Source organism: Tubulanus polymorphus, chromosome 6, assembly GCF_964204645.1.
Source record: "Tubulanus polymorphus chromosome 6, tnTubPoly1.2, whole genome shotgun sequence".
Lineage (NCBI taxonomy): Eukaryota > Metazoa > Nemertea > Palaeonemertea > Tubulaniformes > Tubulanidae > Tubulanus > Tubulanus polymorphus.
The window spans coordinates 19,432,831-19,456,993 of NC_134030.1; the positions used below are offsets into that span (position 1 = coordinate 19,432,831).

A 24,163-nucleotide genomic window follows, 5' to 3' on the forward strand; every position below is an offset into this window, starting at 1 on the left:
ATGTATTTCTTCAAGAATTTCCTATACCCGTCCCTGCCCTATGGACCCAGTTTCATAAAAAGGATTAACTCCTGAATCGATTTAAGATAAAGTGAATTGATGAAGAAATAAAAGTCTAACTTTTTGTAAAACTGAAACCTGAAGGCTTCAGGCTACGGACTTTTGCTGCCAAACACCAACAGACCAGATTTTATATGAAATATACCTTTTATTTTGAAATTTTCATCGATATTCACAGAAACATAGATTCCTATAGAGAAAGTAAAAACGACTTTTGTTCGAAAGATCGGGAACAGATTATGTTAGATACAACTATGTATGTAATATGTATATATATATATTTATATATACATATATATATATATTTTTCAAATTTAAACAAAATGAAAACTTTTCAAATTTAATGCAAACCTCATTCGACACTTATTGTTCTCAATATTACATATTTCTATTTTCCAACCTCTAAAATAAAGTCCCTCAGTCAAACAGGACACATACGGCGATGATATATATATATTTATAGATGTTGTTTCGCGGAGAGTTCCGACGTTTTTCCGAGTTCTCTTGTTGGTTATCAACACCGTTCAGCCTTAAGAGAACTCGCCATAAGTAATATCAACAGGCATCCAGCGATGGGGTACAGGCAACTGTGGCAAGTGAGCAGTCACTAGGTGTCGCCAGCCGAAATAAATCAATCTTGAACATTTCAATGAAAAACGTATGCACTTTTCGTATCTCTGTCCTAACATATCAAATATCGATAAGAACTATGCAAATCTTCGGGTAGAAAATTATAATTGAAAATGAATCATTTTTCGAGACTCATAATCAAGTTGTAAGTTTAGAAATCTAGGGCCAGGTGCTCATAAGTTGGTTAAAGATAACCGGCGGATAAATACCATAGCAACAATGATATTTCAATTGTCACTATGTCAACCATCCACTGGTTAACTGTAACCAACTTTTGAGCAACCTGACATCAACGGTTAGAATTTAAATGTAACTGTTCTAACCGTCTGTTTCATCGCGCCATCTGGCGGCATAGTCGGTACCACTTAGTTGAATGGGTAACCGGAACTAAACAGATGGCGCCATGAAACACTGGGTCAGACGTAGTGAAAACCAGTTCATTTTCGATGAAATTGGAACTTGTTTTTTAGGCTTACAAATCTGAAAACTATCAAACAGTTCATGATCGAATAGATATAAGATTCACTTTCTTGCTTAGCTCAATTAGTTTACGGTTCTTGCAGATGACGTCGAGATTTGATTTACTTATGTGAAATATCAACTCGAATTTGATTGAAACGTTGAAGAAAATTGAAGCGCGGTAACCGGATAATTACCAGCGACACCTTGCGGAACACTCACTTGCCACATAATCGAGGCCGGTACCCCGTTCTTTTATTATCCGAGAAAGTAAAAACTGCTATGCGAAATATCGGATGCTGTATTAAATCCATTGAACGTGTTTTAGCGTCGACGAATCCGCTTCCGATTTTTGTCTTGTTTCTTTTTAATTAAGGCGAATTCGCTATATTGCGAAATTATCAGCCGAGAAATACCATCGTTGAAAAAAAAAATAAAGCGTATCGATTTTTTTCGACGAAGATCAGGTTGCTATCGTCGAAATGAGTTGCATTGTTGTCGACTATCCCCTGGCAGACGAACGAAACGTGCAAGTTAAGTTCAAGGTCGTCCGCGTTGCTTACATTTCTGAAAAACACAAAAACAGAAACCGTTGAATGAAAATACAGTTGATTATCCATTTCGAAAAGTAAAGTTATTCGAGCAGCTATAAGCTCGGATTAACAGGACACACGAACGCGTCGAGTTGTGAGATACCGGTATACACCACCAGATGGCGTGAATAACCGAAAGTGTTCAGATTTTATAACGGGTCCATAATCCAGAATTTAGATTATTGCTCGCCCCTCGAAAACAATCTCAAACATAAATATCGTCACCAAATCCTAGAACGATAAATGCAATTTATAACACGGTTTTTGGAGTAGTTTTCATCGATTTACTTCGCGAAGAAACATTGAATCGATTATAATCTGCAAAATACGTCGACAACTGAGTGTATACCAGCGACACCTAGAGTCTCATTTACCATAAGTAGAATCCTTCAATTTTTCGCAGTAGTTGGAGTCCTACTGCACAGTAGCGACAGTTGATGGATCCTTACTTGCCACAAGTGGAATCCTCCATCCATTCTTCCGCAGTAGTTGGTCCTGCTGCCTACTAGCGTCGCCTTCCGGATCCTCACTTGCTGCGAGTAGAGACCTTGATCCCCAAAACAGCCGTCCTATTGCCCTAATGGATCCTCGCACGTGCGCCCAGGATTCCAGGAGTCGACAACGCGCAGTTGGATGTTTACTACTGCGGCAATCGAGGATTTCATTTGTGGCAAATCAGGAAACACCAGGTGTCGCTTGTAGTTACTCGGTCTTCCACGCCACATCTAGTAGGAATACCACTAAGATGAAATCATAAAGAGATAACTTCTGTTGTAAGGCTAAACAAAAATGATACCTTGTTTCTCCGCAGCGGCCGGGTCATTTTTGTAAAATATGATAAAATTTATAGACAGTTCATTTCTATAGCGGCCGGGTCTGTTATGGTAAAATTGGTCACGATTTTAAAAAAAGTAATGTATAGGGCAGCTAGGCGGCCGGCCGGGTCAACATTTAAGCTCAGCAGAGCGGAGAAACAAGGTATCAATTTTTTTAGCCTAAGCATGCCAGATACTGTTGTATTCACAAATATCTGTATTTATCGCGGATAGATTTCGAACAGCAGTTTCCTCGTAATCTTCTACGATATTTTACGTTTTACGTAACTTTTCAGGATTTCAGTTCAAACAAGCCTTGATTTTATTCCGAAACCGCGAGTGTTATTTTACAAGATAATGTGTCAAACACATTGTTGCAATTGTTTCTAAAATAAACAAAGAAACTATAGCGGGATAGCTGACGCCACGTGGCCTCGAGATTAACGGTTAACGGTACCGATAAAAAAGTTGCGATCCCAATCATTCGCCTGCCGGTTCAGAATGAATGAATGATTGTTTGAATGAAATAGAACCGACATTTCCAATTATGTACTTCGATTTAAACAAACTGTTGTAAACCCGACCGCCGATCACACAACAATATCTGTACTTCGATTTCCGTTTCAAAATCAAACCCCCTGTTTCGCTCCCGGCAGGTGTGGTGGGTTTGTAAGGGACACCAAAATAAAAAAATTCAAACAAAATTTTTCAACCAAATTACTAACAGGGTCAATCCCTATTTCAAGACCAAAAAGCTGCGATACGGCAATGTACCAATTAATATTGCCGATCAGTAACCGAGTCTAAAACTGCTATCGCGTCTCGTGGGCGAAAACCGTTCCAGCTTCTTGAATTAAACGCAAGCTATTCGAGAAGCAATGAGAACTTCTCCCTCAATATGAAACATAGTACGGTTTTCATTCGTTCGCAAAACACATTTCGAAAGATGATTCCTCGAGTGACCTTCGATGATCGCGGAAACAGGACTCGTTTTCAAAGCGACGATTATTTCGACGTCTCACCTATTACTTGCAACCTGAACCTATAGATATGAAGGCTTAACGCCGGTTATATATTTCCGCAGGGGGAGGGGATTAGCCAGTCGACGAATGTTTTCATATTTGATAAGCTTCTTTCCTCGGGTGTGTTTTATATTGCACTCAGAAAAACAATAGACAAAAGGTTTGCATTCGGTTTTTTGAATAAAATGACTTTTCCGAACGCCCGTCAAGGCTGGTCAGTCGCTTGCCGGTTCAGTTCAGTCGGACGATTATCAAAACGAACCAGAACCGAATTTACCGATTTTGTGCTTCGATGAAAACAAAACATTATGTTGATCAACTATATGTGTACTTACATTTCTGGTTTCGAAACCAAACACCCTATTTCGATACCGGCAGGTATGCTGGGTTTGTAAGGGACACCGAATAAAAAAAAATCAAACGAAATCTACCAGGATCGACCCTAACCCTATTTTGCGATAGAAAAATACTAACTAGCTGACTGAAAGTCAGAAAAAGTCAAAGATTTCGGTTGTATACGTCTCCTCGGTATAGAATAAAACTCAACAAATTCTAGATTGGAGTAATATCCATGGTTTTAAGGAATGCTGTAAAAATCTAAACGCGAGCGAATCTTCCAAATAAGTAAAACATGTTCCGGGTATTGTTTGTTTCAGAAATGTTCCAGAGAATCATTAACTAATTTTTCGCTAAAAATCATCATCAATTTTCACAGTTAAATGGAAAAAATATCATTTTCAATTATCTGTATCAAAATTGTGTGGAATATGTACAGTTAAGAAAACAAAAATTTTATCGAAATGTTAACCGATAAATGATACGCAGAAATTGGGTAAACCTGTTTAATTCCGACGTATTCCGCGCCGATTTTTGAATAGATTTTTTATCAGGATATGCGCAACGCGCCGAGGACGCTGTCAGTTGGATAATGTCACGGAAAGATGAGAATCAAATTTCTTTTTCAACGAAATTCGTAAAACCTTACGAGCAGATTGCGAAGACGCGTCTTCAAACAAGAGCGGAGTAAATTTCCAACATTTCCGACGTGGCAAAAAACACCCCGCTCGTGAAACTTTATGTGAATGCCGAATGCGGGCGGCTCCGATTACATTAAGGGGACTGGAGGTGACGACGAAACAGGTTTTTATCAAACAAAACTAAATATACGGATACTTATATTCTACACCAACATTGTTTGAATTATTCAGCATTACCGAGAATTCGAAAACGTTCGTTCGTAGAGGTGGGCGTGCAGCACTTTCGTATCGGGTGACTTGATCAAGGGGTCTGGCACTAACCTCAAAGGCATAAAAATGATTCATGAAGTGAAAATAGGTGCAACTGATTTAGCGGTGGAAATATGTCGTTTTACGTTTTTGTTGTATCTCTTAGTGATCTTTCGAACTGACAAACTTCGTTAAACATTTGTAGGTTGAACTGGTAGACTTCAAAAGTACTTTTAAGTTCACGATTGATAGAACACTATATCCGTGTTGACGCGATGTGGAGAGAATCCCACAATTATAACGAAAAAGTCCGAAAATGAAACTTCGAGATAGTAGTTTATTTCAACGTTTCGACTATATCCTAATAGTCATCTTCAGGAATAATGATTCCTGAAGATGACTATTATTCCTGAAGATGACTATTAGGATATAGTCGAAACGTTGAAATAAACTACTATCTCGAAGTTTCATTTTCGGACTTTTTCGTTATAATTGTGGGATTCTCTCCACATACTTTTAAGTTGTATGCGATTAGAACGCGTAACCTCGGGGTGGGTTATACATATATAGAGCTATGTTGTAATTAGAGAACTCTAAGTGGTTTTAGAAATTAAAATTCCGAAGTATCTCTCACCGATTGGTTGGTTGAAATGATGAACTTAGCGAATTACTTTCCAATGATTCATCAACTAATGAAGTACTAAGCATGTGATTCGTGAATTTCATAAACTGAAGTACCTTTAAGTCATTCGTCGGTTAGACTTGCAAATTCCGTAAGTGTTTCAAGTGTATTGTGATTTTACATATCATATACTACACTTCCGGTTACTGCCAGTAGGTTGAACTGAAGTAAACTTTTGGCGGTAAAGGTCCTGCAAGTGATTCGTCGGTTAAATAAGTGTACTTCTAATTGAATGGTGGTTTTAAGGGTTTGAACTAGTAATTTGCAGAGTACTTCTTTTTAAAGTTTTCGGGGAGTATAACTGATATCCTGCTGTTGAAGGACTTTTAGTTAATTCGTAGCCAAGCGATAAAAGGGTTCAATTTGCAAAAAGAATAATGAACTAGTTTTGAGCGAATCTCGGGATGGACTGACGAGATTAGAATATTGCAACTAAGCTATACTGAAATGAACACAATTCGTTCAGCCCCCGTAAAAACGAAAACATCTGTAACTGGGTCATGTGGAGCGTTTGAAAAATTTCTACCTGAAAATTAATTCTGCGACCTTTAAACTCCCCCCCTCTCTCTCTCTCTCTCTCTCTCTCTCTCTCTCTCTCTCTCTCTCTCTCTCTCGAGATTAAACGAAAAAATCTATACAACAACAAGTGTTTTGTAAAGCATCGCGGGGGGATTAAAATAAACCGTGTGTACGGCGTAATCTGCTTACGTCAGGGGAGTTAGTAAACAAATCAAAAACTTCGTGCGTCAATAACTTTTAAATCATCACCGCTTAGGAAAATACTATTACTAATGATAATGATGATACTAACTATAATGACAATAGTCATATATGATTTAGCGCAGGTATCCAAACTAAGAGTCTGTTCAAGTGCACTCCAGATTTGGTATTATTACCCCTAGCCTATAACTCTGTTTATGCATCATTCATCTCTCCCTGGGGAGAAGTTACATCCAAGCAGCTGCTAAGTGACAGGTTGTTTACCAGGTTCGAATCCCTGCGACGGGGGTATGTGGCAAAGTCTCACGATGTCATCAGGTTCAACTCCCTGCGAGGGAGGAACGCGGCAGAGTCTCACGATGTCATCAGGTTCGAATCCCTGCGAGGGAGGAATGTGGGAGAGTCTCACGACGTCATCAGGTTCAACTCCCTGCGAGGGAGGAACGCGGCAGAGTCTCACGATGTCATCAGGTTCAACTCCCTGCGAGGGAGGAACGCGGCAGAGTCTCACGATGTCATCAGGTTCAACTCCCTGCGAGGGAGGAACGCGGCAGAGTCTCACGATGTCATCAGGTTCAACTCCCTGCGAGGGAGGAACGCGGCAGAGTCTCACGATGTCATCAGGTTCAACTCCCTGCGAGGGAGGAACGCGGCAGAGTCTCACGATGTCATCAGGTTCAACTCCCTGCACGAGAGGAACGTGGCAGAGTCTCACGATGTCATCAGGTTCAACTCCCTGCACGAGAGGAACGTGGCAGAGTCTCACGATGTTAACAGGTCCGAATCCTTGCGAGGCTGAGTCGTCCAGGGCGTTCATCCTATCAAAATGCAATACTTCACGCTTGTGCGTCGTCGGTCGGTGGCAATCCTAAGCAATCCTGGGCAGTAAGGTAGATTTTTCTATGGCAAGAAAGTGTGTTACAGACTCTTAAGAATATTATCTTCATTTTTTCTTAGTCATCGGGTTCGAATCCTGATTAATACACACAAGATCGCGTGTTGTTTATCGCGAGTTCCGATTAGCAATGTTCCGGCTGGCTAGTCAAAGCTCAGACGATCGGAACCGATCGATCCTCGCTTGCCGCAGCTAGCAGCCACAGAATCGATGTAAGCTTATGCGAAAAAAAACTAATTATTGTAAAGCTACGAAAAGAAATCGGACTATCTGTTTTTCCTATCGGATAAACGGCCAAATATCTACGGGCTCGAGAGCTCCCTTATTTCATCGTTCACTTGGCAACGATAATCCGTGAGCTCCGATCGATTTTCAGAAATCGGCAGGTGATTTCAAGATGATTGCTATGAAATCTTTCCGCGTGCGTGACGATCGAATAGTTGACGTAAAGAAGGTTTATATCAATATGCAGTCAGAACCCGATATATATATTTACAATGTTATTCTACTAATCTATTACCATCTAGAAAACACATACGTATTGCCTCCATGACTTCAGGATACTTTTATCAGCGCACTTTCAAAATTTGATCGTTCATACTTAGTTCAGAACTTCGCCCGGGACATTTTTAGTTGAAAATGAACTATAAACACCAGACATTAGACATTTTATCAGCGAATCATCGAAAACTAATCGTCCACTCTTCGCATGTGTTCAGTGCTTCACGTGAGACATTTTTAATTGAAAATGAACTACAAACACCAGACATTAGACATTGAAGACATTGACACAAGCAAATTATCGAAAACTGGCCATCCAAACTTCACAAGTGTTCACAACTTCATCTGAGACATTCGTGATTGAAAATGAACTACAAACACCATTAGACATTTTATCAGCACACTTTTGAAAACTGATCGTCTACGTAGGGACACTGCAAGTCACGTGACCGGAATTAAAAAGGAGTTTGAATTCCCTATGTCAGGCTAGGATGACAAGCTTCATTGCAGTTTCACAAAACATATATCCCTAATCTCCTATCAAAAACTATAATTCCAGTGGTGCCATCTAGCGGGGAAGTGGGAGGTTATATGCGATCAACAAGGTGGGCGGACGAGTGATTTGATGTTCGGTCTCGGAGAATTAATCAAAATAAATCCCTCCTTTGTAAGATTAGCGGTCGCGTTTCCAATGGCTTCAGCGAATTAATGAATCCATTAATTTTTGCTGGATACGCTTTTTAAACGCGGCGTCGCCGGCGACGGCCGGGGGTCTTCAATCCATTGATGTCACAATTCAGAAATATTCCAGGTTGACTAATGGCCTACGTTTTAAGACTACGTTTTAAGTCGGTTTGTCGGAATCATTTGAAATTAAGACATTTATCATAAGCGAAATGCACCGATATTTTAGTTTTGAGTTCAGATTTGTCGGAGTCGGTCGTCCGCACCCGGCAGGCCTGTAGTGAGGGAAACGCGAGGGCGGATTCATTTTTAGTTGGGCCAAACTGAACGGGGGTATGTGGCGAGGCCTTCTCCGAAAGGAAAGAAATCTTTGAGAATATCCTTTCTGGAACAAAATGAGGCGGGACCCTCGTAGAGGTCATCTATCAGGCCGAGGATAAATTAATGTTCCCGTTGTTCGAATACCTGAGGTCGTGTACGTATCGGATGTTGAACAGATCCAAAGAGAGATTGAAAATATTAGATTTTACGTAACGATTCGATCATACTCATCAACCTAAAAATATGACGAAACATATGAAATGTATATAGCGAGAAAAGCTGTGCTTTAAATGGCAAGGTCACTTCGGCTGTAGCTGGAGATTTCTTGAGTTTCGAGGCCCAAGCAAGACGTTTTATGACTGTTTGGAGCTACCTGGTCTGATAAATGACACCTACGCATCGAGGTTACTTCTCTTCTCTCGCAACCTAGGAGAAACTGAGGGTACCTGACAAAAGATGACCAGTCGCGAGGCCTTAGTATTGTAGCTCTAAAGTTTTTTTCCGCTCTTTCGACCCAGGAGCAGCGTCATTTAGTCCCAGAAGAGACCATTGATACAATACCATTTACGATACTGGCGCATTCATTCACGGCATATCGTCGTAAATTAATCTTCCACAGATTTCGATTTACTTAAGGATGGAAATTTGGACTAATAACATGTTGGTGAATCTTCTGAATTAACGTCGCCGAGAAAACGGACTTTTTTCTCGGCAACGGGATGATCATCTTTTCACGAAGTTGTTGTCAACAGTTTTTCTTACTGTGAATTAATTCGGATGAAACCGATCGTCTGGCGGCTCGGAAAATGACGTCATATCCATAAATAATGTTTCGAGAGCGAGACATGCTCCAAACCGCCCACCATCCCCCGTACGGCCAAAAAAAAAATCGAGCACAATATGGCTGACTCATGCCAAAGTTAAATCAGTCCAACTTCGATTATCTGACTTCATTAGGAATCACAGGTATCTTTAGACCACGACGAGTCTATGATGTAACAACTAAATACCAGTCTAACCTTATTTTTGGTTCTATAACCAAACTGATATTGAGACCAGTCCATGCTTATTTTGGCTCAATAGCTAATCTAACAACTTAAGTCCAACCAGTCCTAGATAATTTTGGTTCTATGTGTTATCTAACAACATAAGACCAGTTCCAGTTCATTTTGCTTTTATGAACACTTAAAACTAGTCTATGCTCATTGCTATTCTATGACCTATCTATCAAATTATTACTAAATCTTTTATATTTCATCACAATTTCAAGTTTAAAGTGGAAATAGATAGTTAAAATAACTTAGGATAAGGAGTTCATTTTAATTGAATAGAGTGAGAGGTTCCCCTCGTCGACTACTGACATCCTGAGTTGTTGTTAGATTGGCCAGAGTCTAACCGCTGATTAATTTTCAACCCAAACTTACGAGACCGAAGAGAACTCACGAAACATTATACGAATTGTCGATAGTCTGTTTAACTTACCTACAGAGGAACGTTTTCCGCGTAGAGCGTGGAATCCCGTCGGGGTTCGTTTTTCCGACAATATTTCTACAATTAGAAACAGCGTAAACACGATAAGATTATAGAATTTCAAACGTTCTCTATAAGACTCGGAGAGGAGCCGTGTTAACCGGGCGTAGAGTGAAAACAACAAGACGAAAAGTACTTTAATGGTGAACTATTTAAATGAGGACTTCGTGTCACCGGCTATCCCGCTAGATGGCGTGCGTAACAGTGCGACAACCCCGTCAAAATCTAGTTCATTTTGAATGAACATTCATCTAGATTTTTAGCCTCCGTCGTCAGAAATTAGGCAAATCACTCCTCTTGATAAACACAGATGATCTTAGGGTTCATATTTAAGGTGGTTTTTAACAAATCATCATTCAAGGAATTTGGGAAATTATGGATAGACTTTAATCTAATACGAGAAGAAATCCGGGAGTTGTTGTTTGAGCGCACACTAGCGAACCTGGTGAATCCTCGCTGCATCCTCGCTTGCCACAAGTGGAATCCTCGATTGCCACGGTCGAACGTAGAGTCCCCATGAAAGCTCGAGCTTTCACTACTAGTGTATACTAGCTTCATCGGGTAAATGAATGAGTGACTTGATGAAGCTGATGAAACTTCTTTACTACATTAGTAGCGAAAGCTCGTGCTCCACATAAAATAACTAACTTTAGCACTACACATCTCCGAATCTCTGTATTCAAACATATCCAAAACAGATTTAGAATGTGAAAAAGCCTAGAGGGGCGGATCCATGAGCCATATCCCATTGTATTCCAGATTCAAAAGGGCCCTTAATTATTCTATACCTTCAGTACACTGAGTGACAGGGAATCATCTGATGTCATAGATCTATGATCTATAGATGATCTTTTTTTTTTTTCTTTCTATAAATTCTCTTTGTTTTGTTTCTTTATCTTGTTATCTTTGTTTGTTTGTTTTTTGTCTTGTTTTGTTCGTTTTTTCTTCTCTATTATAACTCAGGAGGGCGGTACATAACACAAGCACCGAGCTTCCTTGTACCGTCCTCGCTGGTTTGTTCTTAAAATACATTCTATATTTACATCATTGTAACAATACAAATGTACGTATTATATAACCTATTGTATGAATATATAATGTAAAAACAATCGCAGTAAGTAAAGTTATTACTAATAAATAGGGCACCTCCAGTATGTAAAATTATGAGGGGATTCGATAGATGTTGAAGACACCGTCGCCATATTTTCTAGGAAGGCAAAATCTATCTTGAATATCTTGAATATTACCTTGTGAAGCACGCTTTCCTCTAACTGCATAAAAACCATTTGGAGGCTGCCGTTTGACTGCATTTGCTGTAAAATATTAAAACGAACGCATGTTTAAAATGATAGTTGTTTTCACAGCGAAATTTCGCTATGAGCAACTTCAGGGCGCCAAAAAAAATATGTTCGTTATAGCCGATAGTTTCCTAGACAGCGGAACCTCGTTACAACGAACTCCAGGGGCCAGTTGCAGAGTCGTGACTTAAGTCCAAAAGTGGTCTTAAATTTTAAGACTGGTCTTAGGTAGTTGGATTGGCTATAAAACTTAGTTGGTCTTAGACTGGTCTTAAGTCTAGGCCATGACTATGCAACCGGCCCCAGGACACCAGAAAATCTGTTCGTTATAACCGATAGACTTTTTAGACTGTGGAATAACCCCGTTGGAACTAACATCAGGGTATCAGAAAATATGTTCGTTTTAACTGACTGTTCTATCAGCGGAACCTCGTTACAACGAACTTCAACGATCTGCTTTGATTTTTTTTTCTACACAAAAATGTTTATAATTAACAAAGTATATAAGATTTACAATATGGTATTTAGACAATACAATCTGGTTAAAACGAACCTTAGGGCACAAGGTAATCTCTCCATTATTATAACCGATATTGTTGATCAGACAATATATTGTTCCTAGGGCTTTATTTAATCTTCCTACATCGGGTTTTCTACGCAGTCAGCTTTAGCCGAAACATTATGATAAAAGTAAATGGCTAAAAAATTGATAAGTTAAAATTTTTATTACGGACATCAAGGCACCAGAAAATAGATATAAACCTATTTATTCTACATCTGTGGCCACATGGCGGAAATTGAAAATTGATGTTCATCCCACGTGGGGAAAGAAATACGATAGTTTGCAAGTCGTGTTTCTGGTAGACTTCCAGAGATAGAGTTTCAATTTTTCAACTTAATCGCCGCGGTGTCTGGCTGATTCTAGTTCCCGGGAGCCGGTTACATTTCACTTCACTTCTCTTCGAAATTTGTCAATTTACACGTAAACCCAAGGGCTGCTTTTATGTTTGGTCTTGAATTCACTGTGACGTTAAAAGAGGACCTGAAGTGTTTGAACATCGCACTACTTTGACCAGACTTTATTGTATAGAAATCTGTTGTTTAGAAATCTTGTTCATTGTTTCGTATAAGTCCCGTTGGGTCTGATTCTAAAACTAAGTTCACCAACTCAATTTAGCTCAGAAATCCCTTTATAGAAGTTTAGTAGGTTTTTTCGCCTAGTTCATGGAGTTTTAAGATTTAGCCATTCCTCGAGAATTAAGCCCAGATTAAACGTTAGTTTTTCCAGATATCCCCCCGAACTAGGGTTTTAGTCTCCATAAACCCCTAGAATTCGCTGTTTCAATCGCTCTTCTCATAGAGCCCGTTATCTCACCTTTCCATCGAGGTCAAGTCATCCTCTTCCCCGATAATCCCAGTTTTCACAACCCTAAGAGCGCTGAATTTCCCATACACAATGCCCAAACAGCTCGAGATTTAGTTTTTTCTGTAACTCTTATTTTAATTAGGTCCTTTCTAACCCACACCTTTTATTATTATTATTATTATTATTATTATTATTATTATTATTATTATTATTATTATCATCATTATTATCATTATCATTATTATTATCATTATGATAACTATTATTATTGATGTAATAATTATCATTGTCATTATCATTAACTTTTTTCAGGGCATCGGCAGCTTCTATGAGTTCAGCCACTAGGCTTGTCGATGTCCTCTCTTTGCATTGATTGCCATTATTATTATGTTAATTAATCAATATGTTATTTATAATGCTTAGCTAAATAAAGATAATTATATTATATTCTACCCCTACGGTTCAGTTTCAATCCGAGAATTATACCATTTCTAACTTACGTCGGTTGTAATCACTGCCGTGTTTGAGTTCCATTAGTCTCGTCAGTTCGTTAAGTACGAGTAGATTTTTGTTTTTGTCGTTACTGAAAGCGGATGACCGATCGATCGTCTCTTCAGATGAGCCACTTCTGTCCCGTTCAACGGGCGAAATGTCAGCGTTGAATATCGAGCTTAACATCTCCTGTAACAAAACAATACGATGCAAAAGATGAGCGCCTCGTAGCTTTGAGAAATCAATGGCTGCGGTAATAATGCAGCTTTTTCATCGGCTGTTCAGGATTTCAGACTCATCTAGCTGAAAACAATACTACAGTCACCAGACATTAGACATTTTATCAGCACACTTTCAAAAACTGATCGTCCACACTTCACATGTGTTCAGTACTTCACCTGAGACATTTCTAATTGAAAATGAACTACAAACACCAGACATTAGACATTTTATCAGCACACTTTCAAACAATGAACATCCACACTTCACATGCGTTCGGAATATCGCCTGATGCATTTTCAATAGAAATTGAACAGGCATTATAAATCATATCGGTGCACTTTCAAAAACTACTCATCCATAAGTTCAGAACTTCACCCGAGACATTTTTGATCGAAAATGAATTATAGACACGAGACATTAGACATTTCATCAGCTCAATTCAAGGATTTTACCAGCGTCCATAGCATGTATATGAATATCCAAACCTAATGATAAAATCAGTCCATCTAGCGGATGAATAGGTTAGTAGGTCAGTCATCTGTTAGGTGACCTTGCCCATACTCCAAGGTTTTCATTGTCACCACACGATAGGAGAAGCTGTTCCTATAAGTAAGTTCTAGGTGAATTTGAGATATTTTCGGAGGGCTTCAATTTGCCCCCAATACATGTAAAATCGCTGCTTTCATACAGGTATTCCTTTAGATTCGAATCTTGTTTAGTATAAGCCGCCAGAAAACGCTACTTTGCGGCCATATTTAATATGAAAGATTGACATCGGATCACATCCTGCTCGCGAACCTGTACCGAAAGACAAAAAATCAATAGAGATCGTCGAATTTGAAAATATCATATTAATACATTGATGAATATATGAGCTCTGCCTCATGGCTATATTCGTGGCCATATATCGGTATTGGTATTTTGGATATATTCTTCAAAACGATTTTTGAAGAAGACTTATTTAACCAGTCGATTTTGCGGCTTCTTTCAATAACGATAGTTAGAAATATCATCTTGATTTAGAAAGCTCGCTTATTGGAACGCTGCCCATTGCCGTTTTCAGTGCGTAGGTAGATTGGCACAAAACTTTCATGGCACTCGGACGCCTTTTCATGTAATTGATTCTTCTCAGATTCTGTTCTACATCTTTTATTTCTCGAAGAATTATGTAGCACCAGACATAATAGATATTTTATCAACACACTTTCAAAAACTGGTCGTCCACACTTCACCTGAGACATTTCTAATTGAAAATGAACTACAAACACCAGATATTAGACATTTATCAGCACACTTTCAAAAACTGATCGTCCACACTTCACATGTGTTCAGTGCTTCACCTGAAACATTTCTAATTGAAAATGAACTACAAACACCAGGCATTAGACATTTTATCAGCGCACTTTCAAAAACTGATCGTCCACCCTTCACACGTGTTCAGTGCTTCACCTGAGACATTTTAATCGAAAATGCCAGCACCAGACATTAGACATTTAATCAGCTCACTTTAATTCGAGAATCACTTTCGACTTTAATTTTCATTAATAATATCAGATTTTCTATATCGTCGTCACGACACAGGCCAGGTTTCATCAATGAGAGATGATACAAATTACAGGCAATTCATTAACAACAATTGGCATAAAGGATGACTAGAAAGTATCTCAGTAGTTATTATGAATAAATGAATAGCAATGTCAATCAAAAGTTAAGCTGATACAATCGCATTCGCCAGAAGCGTACTAGATTACAGAGACGACGACGTCTTCTATAGGGTTCACTACTGCGGGTAACCGAACATCTCAAAAAGCAATTACGTCATAGATCTCATTTTGTGATGAGTATAATCAGTTAATTTAGCAGAAACGCTAAAAGGTTGGCTGCGTTCCCATTTCAAAAATGAAAGTTATCCTCGAGTTTCTTGATAACACGATCGGTGAAATAAAAGCGAGATGGTTTTTTTTCAAAAATAAATATTTACACCGTATTTAGGCTAATCCGATGCCTGGGCGTTGTGTCACAAAAGACACGGCGAACTGGGGCCGCTGTGACGGATCCTGCGAGTGCAATTTCGCGGTCGCTTCCTAATGAAATTGAACGCTATTCTATTTTTCACACGTCGCGGGCAATATTTGCGGAGATAATGGATTAGAAGTTCTTCACAGACACAGGCGCACACACCTGAGTTGATATCGAAAAAATCTTCCCTCGACATCGGCGAACCAATTCCGGAGAGAGCGCGCACGCAAACCCGGCTCCGTGCCTGCAACGAGCTTGTCGGCGTTTATTTCATCTCAAACTTTTAGAGGAACCTCAGTAATCTAATCGAAATGTTCATTCGCTCGAATGAAAGTAGATAACTGATAAAATTGCAAACATAGCATCCCTCGTATTTTTATTTCTTTTTTATACATAAAAAGCGTGCATTAAAATAAGTGATTCGTTTCGTCGACGTCTCGCGAGTAATTTTCGTTTTACGACCGATCGGCGACCGGTTGGTCGTTCGCTGCAGTTAAAACACGAACTCGACGCCCGACGAAGCGACGGCGCCGTTTTGTGTCAAATCATCATCAGACGTTCGGTCGAATAAAACCAATCTACAATTCAAACCGAGACGCGTAATTCGATTTCTTCTTCAACTGTTTATTTCGTGGCGTTTATGAAAATTCAATCAACGAAATGTCAACTCGAATTATCAGCAATTATTCGCCTTTTCCACGGTTGGAATTTTGATAATGGTCGGTGCTTTAAAAAAGTTCAGACCAGTCGCGATAATGATAGTAATAGCAATAATAACAATGCTGATGATGAATAAAGATTCAGTGTTGTAGCGATCACGGGTTTTCTGCACATTTCACATTCGAATCGAAGGAAATGATATTGTAAAAGTTAATATCGTCTGGCATTCGAACCCGATATCGTAATTGGAGGAAATTGAGAAAGTTACGGAAATTGATGCGTGATCTGGGTATCTCGGAGCCATCCTCTTTCTCTGGCACGTAAACGGCGCCACAAAGAAACGATCTAGCTACGCCCGATTTCCTTCAGCAATTAATGCGTACCACACTATTACTTTATCTAAACAACGACTTTAAAATAGCATGGACAGCACATACATAAAATCTACTGGGCTTGGAAAAACTGATGTATTTCTGTCATAACTTTTCATCAGCTTTTTAGTAGTCGAATGATGGGTGAGAGATCTTTTTTTACGTTAACTGGAAAGGGGAAATAATATACACGGGAAAATAACAATATGGGTTTTTTTGCGGGATCGCTAATAAAGATTTCGGCCAGTCTCTCCGCAGGCACGTTATTCATTACAGAATAGAGCATAAACATCGTCAATTCAATTCAACATTCATTCTACACAACCATGCATTATACATTTAGTTATGACACCATTTCAACTATAAGCCATCTAACAAAGCCTCATAAAGTAGAGGCCGAACCTTCTCTCTAAGTGTCTGAATATAAGGTCAGTAAGTGTATTCCTCGTGAAATTAAAAAAATTTAAGATCCATAGAAGCTAAAACAGTACAAATCTCATTTTCTAATGAGTAATATATATTCATTAAGCGAACGTTTTCGGGAGTTACATTATCTCCTCTTCGGGCATAGCGCAAGTGATTAAATTTACATATCATACTGGTACTTATATAGAATAAGACGAAGCTATTTACAAACGATTTCAAATTACTGAGTGACAAGATAATTACAATTCAAAGATAATTAATTACACACACAATCTAAATTACTGAGTGACGATATTTGACTAGTAGTTAATTATCTAAAAACATTGAGAATGAATCCTGACCCGTGTTCGAATAGTTGTTGATTAAGGGAGGGCTGTTGAGTTTCGATAAAAAGTGCTTCTCTAATTTTGCAATCTAAATCAGAAGATCCTTTATCTAAAATTTTGATATTCTTTTCGCTAAACGAGACCTGACAGTCACGGCAATTTGACGGATGTTGGCCAATTGCTGAAGTCTAAATATATATTACTCATTAGAAAATGAAATTTGTATTGTTTTTGCTTCTATGGACCTTAAATTATCTAGACTATCTAGCTGAGATCTAATTAAAAAAATGGTTTGGATACCGAGCCTTGACTGTGCAGCAGGGCCCTCAAACATTTGGATACCGAGCCTTGACTGTGCAGCAGGGCCCTCAAACGAAATGTGTCGAAAAAAATAAACAAATATGTATGTTTTGATGAACAAAAACTCAACCATTCGAAGTCATTTGTTCTTTTGAAAGCGGAAATGCACACAAGACGTCAACGACGTCTTTCAAATGTCTGGCAACGACATATATTTCATCATCAATGAAAAAAACCAAGACAAAGTTACTGCACTCAACGACTAGAATAGAGTCTATTTTTAATCCACATGTTCAGAAAATGATCTCGGTAACGTTTTTAAGCTCGTCTCGGGTTGCAATCCCGCACCGTAGCATTCAAATTACGTAGTCGGCCGAGTTTTGAATAATTAATCAAAACGGCTGAAGTTAACGATTAAATATATGCGTATGTATTCAGAATGTGCGTGATTTATTAAAATCTTCCCCGCTGTAAACGGACGCCGATTCAACTGAAAGCGCTGCTCGGTGTCTGCTCGGTCCGTGTTTTCTACGGACTATTATTCATATATCGTCAATTTTTGGCTGCATAAATGAATGGTTACGACAAAACTCACGCACGCACGCATGCACGCACGCACGCACACATACACGCACCGTGGGTTAAATGCCAGCCTATAAAACTGGGCCCGGATGGCCCCATTCTTGAACTATTCAGAAAATTTACATCTTTACACTCGACCTAGTTTCCTCATCGCGGGCCTAGTTTCCTCATCGCGGGCCTAGTTTCCTCATCGCGGGCCTAGTCGCCTCATCGCGGGCATTCTAATCCGATGGGGTCGCGGGACAATGCGTCATCCCGCCCTCGCAGGGATTCGAAACTACCGCGAGACTCTGCCGCGTGCCTCGTTAGCGGGCATTTGAAAACTGATGACATCGCGAGACTCTGCCACGTTCCTCCCACACAGGGATTCGAACCTAATGACATCGAAAGACTCTGTCACGTTGGGTAACATGGTAAGTCAACTTGAGCGGAACCACTCCTCTTAAGGTCGAAAGCTAAAAACAGCGTTTAAAGCGAAGCCCTTTCAAACATCACACGATTCTAAATGTTAAACGCTCTTTTTAGATTGTTGCGATTTCCTTTAATCACAAAACATTGAACAACGCGGATCGTCCCAGCAGTTTAGTTATTTGCCTTTGAAATTCGGAAAACAGGAACGCGATGATTAATACATCGACTTGGCCAAACCGAGTTTATCCGGAGCCGCTCACTTGGGAAACGAAAGATCACCCTTCAGCGCAATTAATTTTAGGAGTTATCCTTTGATATAAAAAGCGGTTCATATAACCGTTTTTGAAGTCAATTGGACCAATCATAACTCGCGTGTTGACTTGTTTATCTGAACGTAACTGATTTTGATCAACTACCGCGCGATGAACTCGGTCTGAAGAATATTCGCGTCGATACAAACTGCGACCGTACATCGACGACTTTTAAAAACGCGCTTAACAAGGTGACAAAATATCTTAGTTTTTTCGCCGAACGAAATGAATTATGATCTTTTCGTTCTAACGGAATGTTTTTCGCGTCTTTTGTAGAGACGAACGTTTATTTCCGAGAAAAAAAACCCATTTCGCAAAAAGAAAACATGTCACATATTTGGATCCAAGGAATCAAGTATTTTCAGCTTGTAACCTCTCCTGTCGGAATAACTCAAACCTTGTACCCAGTTCCAAGTTATGAGTTAGAGTTAACTCTGAGATAAAGTTAGTTCATTTTCAATGAGTTTACTCAGAGTTAAATCTTAATTCAGAACAGTGTAGTGTGAAACTGGGCCCAGGGGCCGGTTGCATAGTCGTGGCTTAGACTTAAGACCAGTCTAAGACCAACTTAGTTCTATAGCCGATCTAACAACTTAAGACCAGTCTTAAGATTTAAAGACCCCTTTTGGACTTAAGTCACGACTGTGGAACTGGCCCCAGGTGTACAGAAAAAGCCCGTGACGACCGTATAGGCGACTAGCGATTGGTCCATTAACCTTGTCGAGAATACAGTACGTTCCATTTTAGGAAAAAGAACAGGAACTCCCAGGGCAGAGGCTAGGGGTGGGGTGTAACATTTGAGAGAAGTGATTTAAAAATGATACGCACTCGTGCGATTCTGTCTGCCGGATGATGGAAGGTCATTATCGACGTTGACAAAACCTGGCAAATTCATCATTTATTCAGATTATAGAAATAGACTGCGCTTATTATCGATGACGTGTAGAAATTGTAGGCTAATTCTCTCTGAGTTTGCAGCGTTGACTGGTGGAGAGGGAGAGGTAGAGGTAGAGGTAGAGGTAGAGGGAGAGGTAGAGGTAGAGGGAGAGGGAGAGGGAGAGGGAGAGGGAGAGGGAGAGGGAGAGGGAGAGGGAGAGGGAGACGGAGACGGAGAGGGAGAGGGAGAGAGAGAGGAAGAGGGAGAGAGACAGGGAGAGGGGCAGGGAGGGACAGGAAGAGGGACAGGGACAGGGACAGAGAGAGGCCCAGGGACTGGGATGGGAACGGGACAGGGACAGGGAGGGACAGGGACAGAGGCAGAGAGAGGGACAGGGACCGGGACAGGGACGGGACAGGGACACGGACAGAGACAGGAACAGGGACAGGGACTGGCAGAGGCCAAGGGGAGAGTCAGCGCCTAGCTATCCAACACGACAGTTTGTTCCACGCGAAAATAAGAATTAGCTCATTTTCATCTTTTTTTTCACCGCCATAGTTTTCTTATTAAACTGAAGAACCCCAAAACACTATCACACGCGAAGCCTTTCAACAGATATCAGATATTTTACTCATCTTTAGTCGGTTTCGGATGCCGTTTTCGTTGATACTTGATTCACGAGTACAAACGAGAAACAAGAAACGTTCATACGATTTTGACTGAAATGTCAAACGAACTGAAGGACTGAGGAACGAGTTAACAACTAAACTAGCTACACCTGGTGAATCGGGCAGATTTTCGAAATTTGAAATGCGAAAAACGGCTAACGATAACTGACCGAACTTCGACTGCCAGAGAAGTAATCCTGAATTTACATTTACTTATGCACACCATCCACTGGTCTTGTTAACCTTCATTTCAAATTAATTCTAATATTTTCATCATTTTTCCTAAGATTTGCTCCGATTCGTTTTGATTCGGTGTCCAAATACAAGCCTGCGCCACACCTACCGGCAGCGAAACTGAATGGGACGAGGCGCTGCGGGTAACCAACGATATCATAATAGAACGATAACCACACTCAAACGTGGTGAACGGATAATAAGATAAAAACCCACTATCTACAGATTAAAAGAATCTAAAAACAAGAATTTATTTATTCAATCTAAAATACATAGAGTACACAACGTTTCGATCTCATCCTAGAGATCATCGTCAGGTGTGACAACGCACCTGACGATGATCTCTAGGGTGAGATCGAAACGTCGTGGCTTATATATATTTTAGATTGAATAGAAAAATTGTTGTTTTTAAATTCTTTTAATATGTAGATAGTGGATTATTATCTTATCAACGATATCAGAAACTGGAAATAACGTTTCGCGGGCCTTTGTCCCAATGTCGGACAGAGCTGGCGAGCGATGAACTAAACCTAGTGACGTCACCGTTTTCGCCGACTTCCTAATACGGGCATGTTATTGTTTCGTTGTTCCGTTCGGGGAATCGGATATAAACTGAAAATTAATTCATTTCGTCTCCCCTGAGACGAACGCAATTTGGCGGCGCGAATATCGATAACATTTTAATAACCGACTTTTTATGACATTTTTTACGGCGAAAAAGATATATTGACGGACAGCTGAAATTTATCGTACTAATTACGAATTTAATTGCTCTGACAATCGTAGAAATGACGGATACATTCTGCGCGTACTCAACCATGACTTGGGAATAATGAATAATTAATTTCCTTTTGGTTTGGAATAGAATTTTGATAATGAATTTTGAAGTGTTTTCAATTCTATCATTCTCACTTAGGATGTCGGGTACTAGAATGTTTGGGAGTAACTACAGGTTTGCCGCCAGGTGGCGTGATGATCATTCCGCAGTGTTATGGTGTAAAACTAGTTCACTATCAATGAACTTTGAACGGAATTCTTAGGTTTCAAAATCGATACATTATCACATGACCCACACCCAGGTATTTGATAAATTCATAATTTTGATACTGGCATATCCTTTATTGTACTGCGCCGATTGAAGGTAACACAATTGTGTCGTATCTTGATTATACCTAAATGATTACAGTTCTGGGTCCAGTTCCACAGTTCCGAGTTGGTATTTAACTCTGAATTGACTCATCGAAAATGAACTTACTTTAACTCAGAGTTAACTCCAAACTCATAACTGCGGCACTGGGTCCCGATGATAATAATGATAATACCAATGTTTAGAATTCAGTTGACATCGAATTTGAAAGAAAAAACTTTATACTGAGCACGTTGTATTTAGGTAGCCCGCATGACGTCATACGCATAGCAAGTTGTCAGTGCGCGTTCAGAAAATTCGTGCACCTGTTATTCATTTTTCAAACCCGTATATTTATTCAAGTTCAGTGTTTATCGAAAAACTAACATTTATTACTGGTACGTATATCGGTTAGTAAACTATTGAATGAGATCATAATTTGAACGGATTCGTTCGTTCGTTCGTTCGTTCGTTCGTTCGTTCGTTCGTTCGTTCGTTCGTTCGTTCGTTCGTTCGTTCGTTCGTTCGTTCGTTCGTTCGTTCGTTCGTTCGTTCGTTCGTTCGTTCGTTCGTTCGTTCGTTCGTTCGTTCGTTCGTTCGTTCGTTCGTTCGTTCGTTCGTTCGTTCGTTCGTTCTATCGTTCTATCGTAAAAATTACGACATCTTTCGCACAAGATCGAAAACTCTTTGTTGTCACACCGCGCAAAAAACCGGCTACCAAAAGTATTTGTGTCTCATTAATCATTAAACTTCAACCCTGGAAAAGAATTTTGAATTAATTCTTGGATGAGAATGGAACAAACCGCACCATCCTTAGAATTTTTTTTCGCGAAATCCGTTGCGAGCTCAGTTCGGAAATGCGCACTTCCTTTGGCGGACAATCGAACCACGCGAAATTCAGATCAAAAGATTTCTTATGATATCGTAATCCGAAGCCGATCCAAAAGGTTTTAGAAACAAAGTTCACAACTGGAGGATCTGAAAAAATCGGAACTCGGAATCGAGAAGGAAAATAAAATGAAATTCGCGGATAAAGCTGCACCGCATAGGTCGCTCTGCGTTGAATATCTTTGAAGAAAAGATTCAATTTCCGAGTGGGTTAGATTTAAATTCGTTCGTTTTACCAATCCTTTGTAATACGAAAAGCAACCTCGATAAGAAAACAGGTAATTTGCACACCCGAGCGACACCCAACAGCCTCTCCCCTCAATCCGCCCGTGAACGCGGTAAGATACCTACTAAACACAAACCCTTTGTTTAACTGTTCATTCATTCTTACATTCATAAATTTGGACGTTAACGAATCTGGCCGTCTTCGAGCCGAATTTCGTCCCGAAAAAGATCTACCCGCCCGATGTTGGGAAACCGTTCTTTCCTTGGAGATAAATCATCCTTCCAGGTTTATCAACTTGCAATTGCTTGTAAACTAATAGAAATTGACTAGCAATCAAGTTACATTAGATTACATAAGAGATGAGGGAAAACCCGGTTTAATTCAGCCGAAAAGAAGAAAGTTCTTGTGAAAATTGATTTTAGCAACTTTTCGTTTATAGACAAACAGCTATAACCAACCATACTCAGTTCTTAATTACCGAGATCGCCCGATCAGTACGATGATGGCTATTAGTATATAGCCGAATCATGGTTCAAATATGTAAAACCTTTTCTCGAGAACTTTTCATGTTTAGCTGAAGTGATGTGGGTACTCATCTTACACGGATATGTAATGTATTTTTTTCGACTCGGGATGAGTAGACCTAAAGCTACTTCAGGGCACGGTTCAACAGATCTTCGGGCTCAACTTTTCGTAAACTCGTCCATTCAAATCAATCCATTTCTAAACAGTTTATATAATGAACATCGTCGATTTACGAGTTTTTTGCATAATTTCGTGAGGATCTTCGGGGCTCGAAATCGGCAGGAATTGGATTTTAACCCCGAGGTTTCCGAGAATCAAAGTAATTTGCATCCGGGCCAACTGCTATGACCACATAATTCGTTAATTTCAGTTTTCTCTGACTCTGGGGCACGTTTTCTAACCTGGATGACGGAATTGGTGTAACTGCTTTGTGTACGAAATGAATGTTATGCTCTTTTCTAAAAATTGTTTTCGCTCTATCCCATCTGCAGGAACCAAACGGATTCTGAGTTAATGGCAAAAACACGTCTGTTAATACAACGGTGTGTAGGGTGAGCGGTAAAAATGTCTAGATCATTTTCAAATAATTCTCTTTTTATTCTATACGGGTTCGTAGTCCGAACGAATTTAAAAATACGAATCAGTTGAAAAATCGATATTTATACGAAAGACAGAGCACCGTCCATCACGGCGAAAA

General features: G+C 39.7%; 1 protein-coding gene across 2 annotated transcripts in view; it reads right to left on the minus strand.

Annotated features, from left to right (window-relative positions):
• Positions 1-412: 412 nt before the first annotated feature.
• The window catches only part of LOC141907422 (uncharacterized), a 66,561-nt gene continuing 42,810 nt past the window's right edge, over positions 413-24,163 (minus strand). Inside the window, exons 3-6 of one of the 2 annotated variants that reach the window (XM_074797061.1) lie at positions 13,303-13,483; positions 11,386-11,451; positions 10,091-10,156; positions 413-1,716 (exon numbers count right to left, since the gene is read on the minus strand). In XM_074797061.1, coding sequence (XP_074653162.1) covers positions 1,709-1,716; positions 10,091-10,156; positions 11,386-11,451; positions 13,303-13,483 — 321 coding nt within the window. In that variant the 3' untranslated portion in view covers positions 413-1,708. Of the gene's footprint in view, positions 1,717-2,315; positions 2,483-10,090; positions 10,157-11,385; positions 11,452-13,302; positions 13,484-24,163 lie in introns of those variants that run through there. The other variant, XM_074797060.1, reaches the window with a different exon arrangement.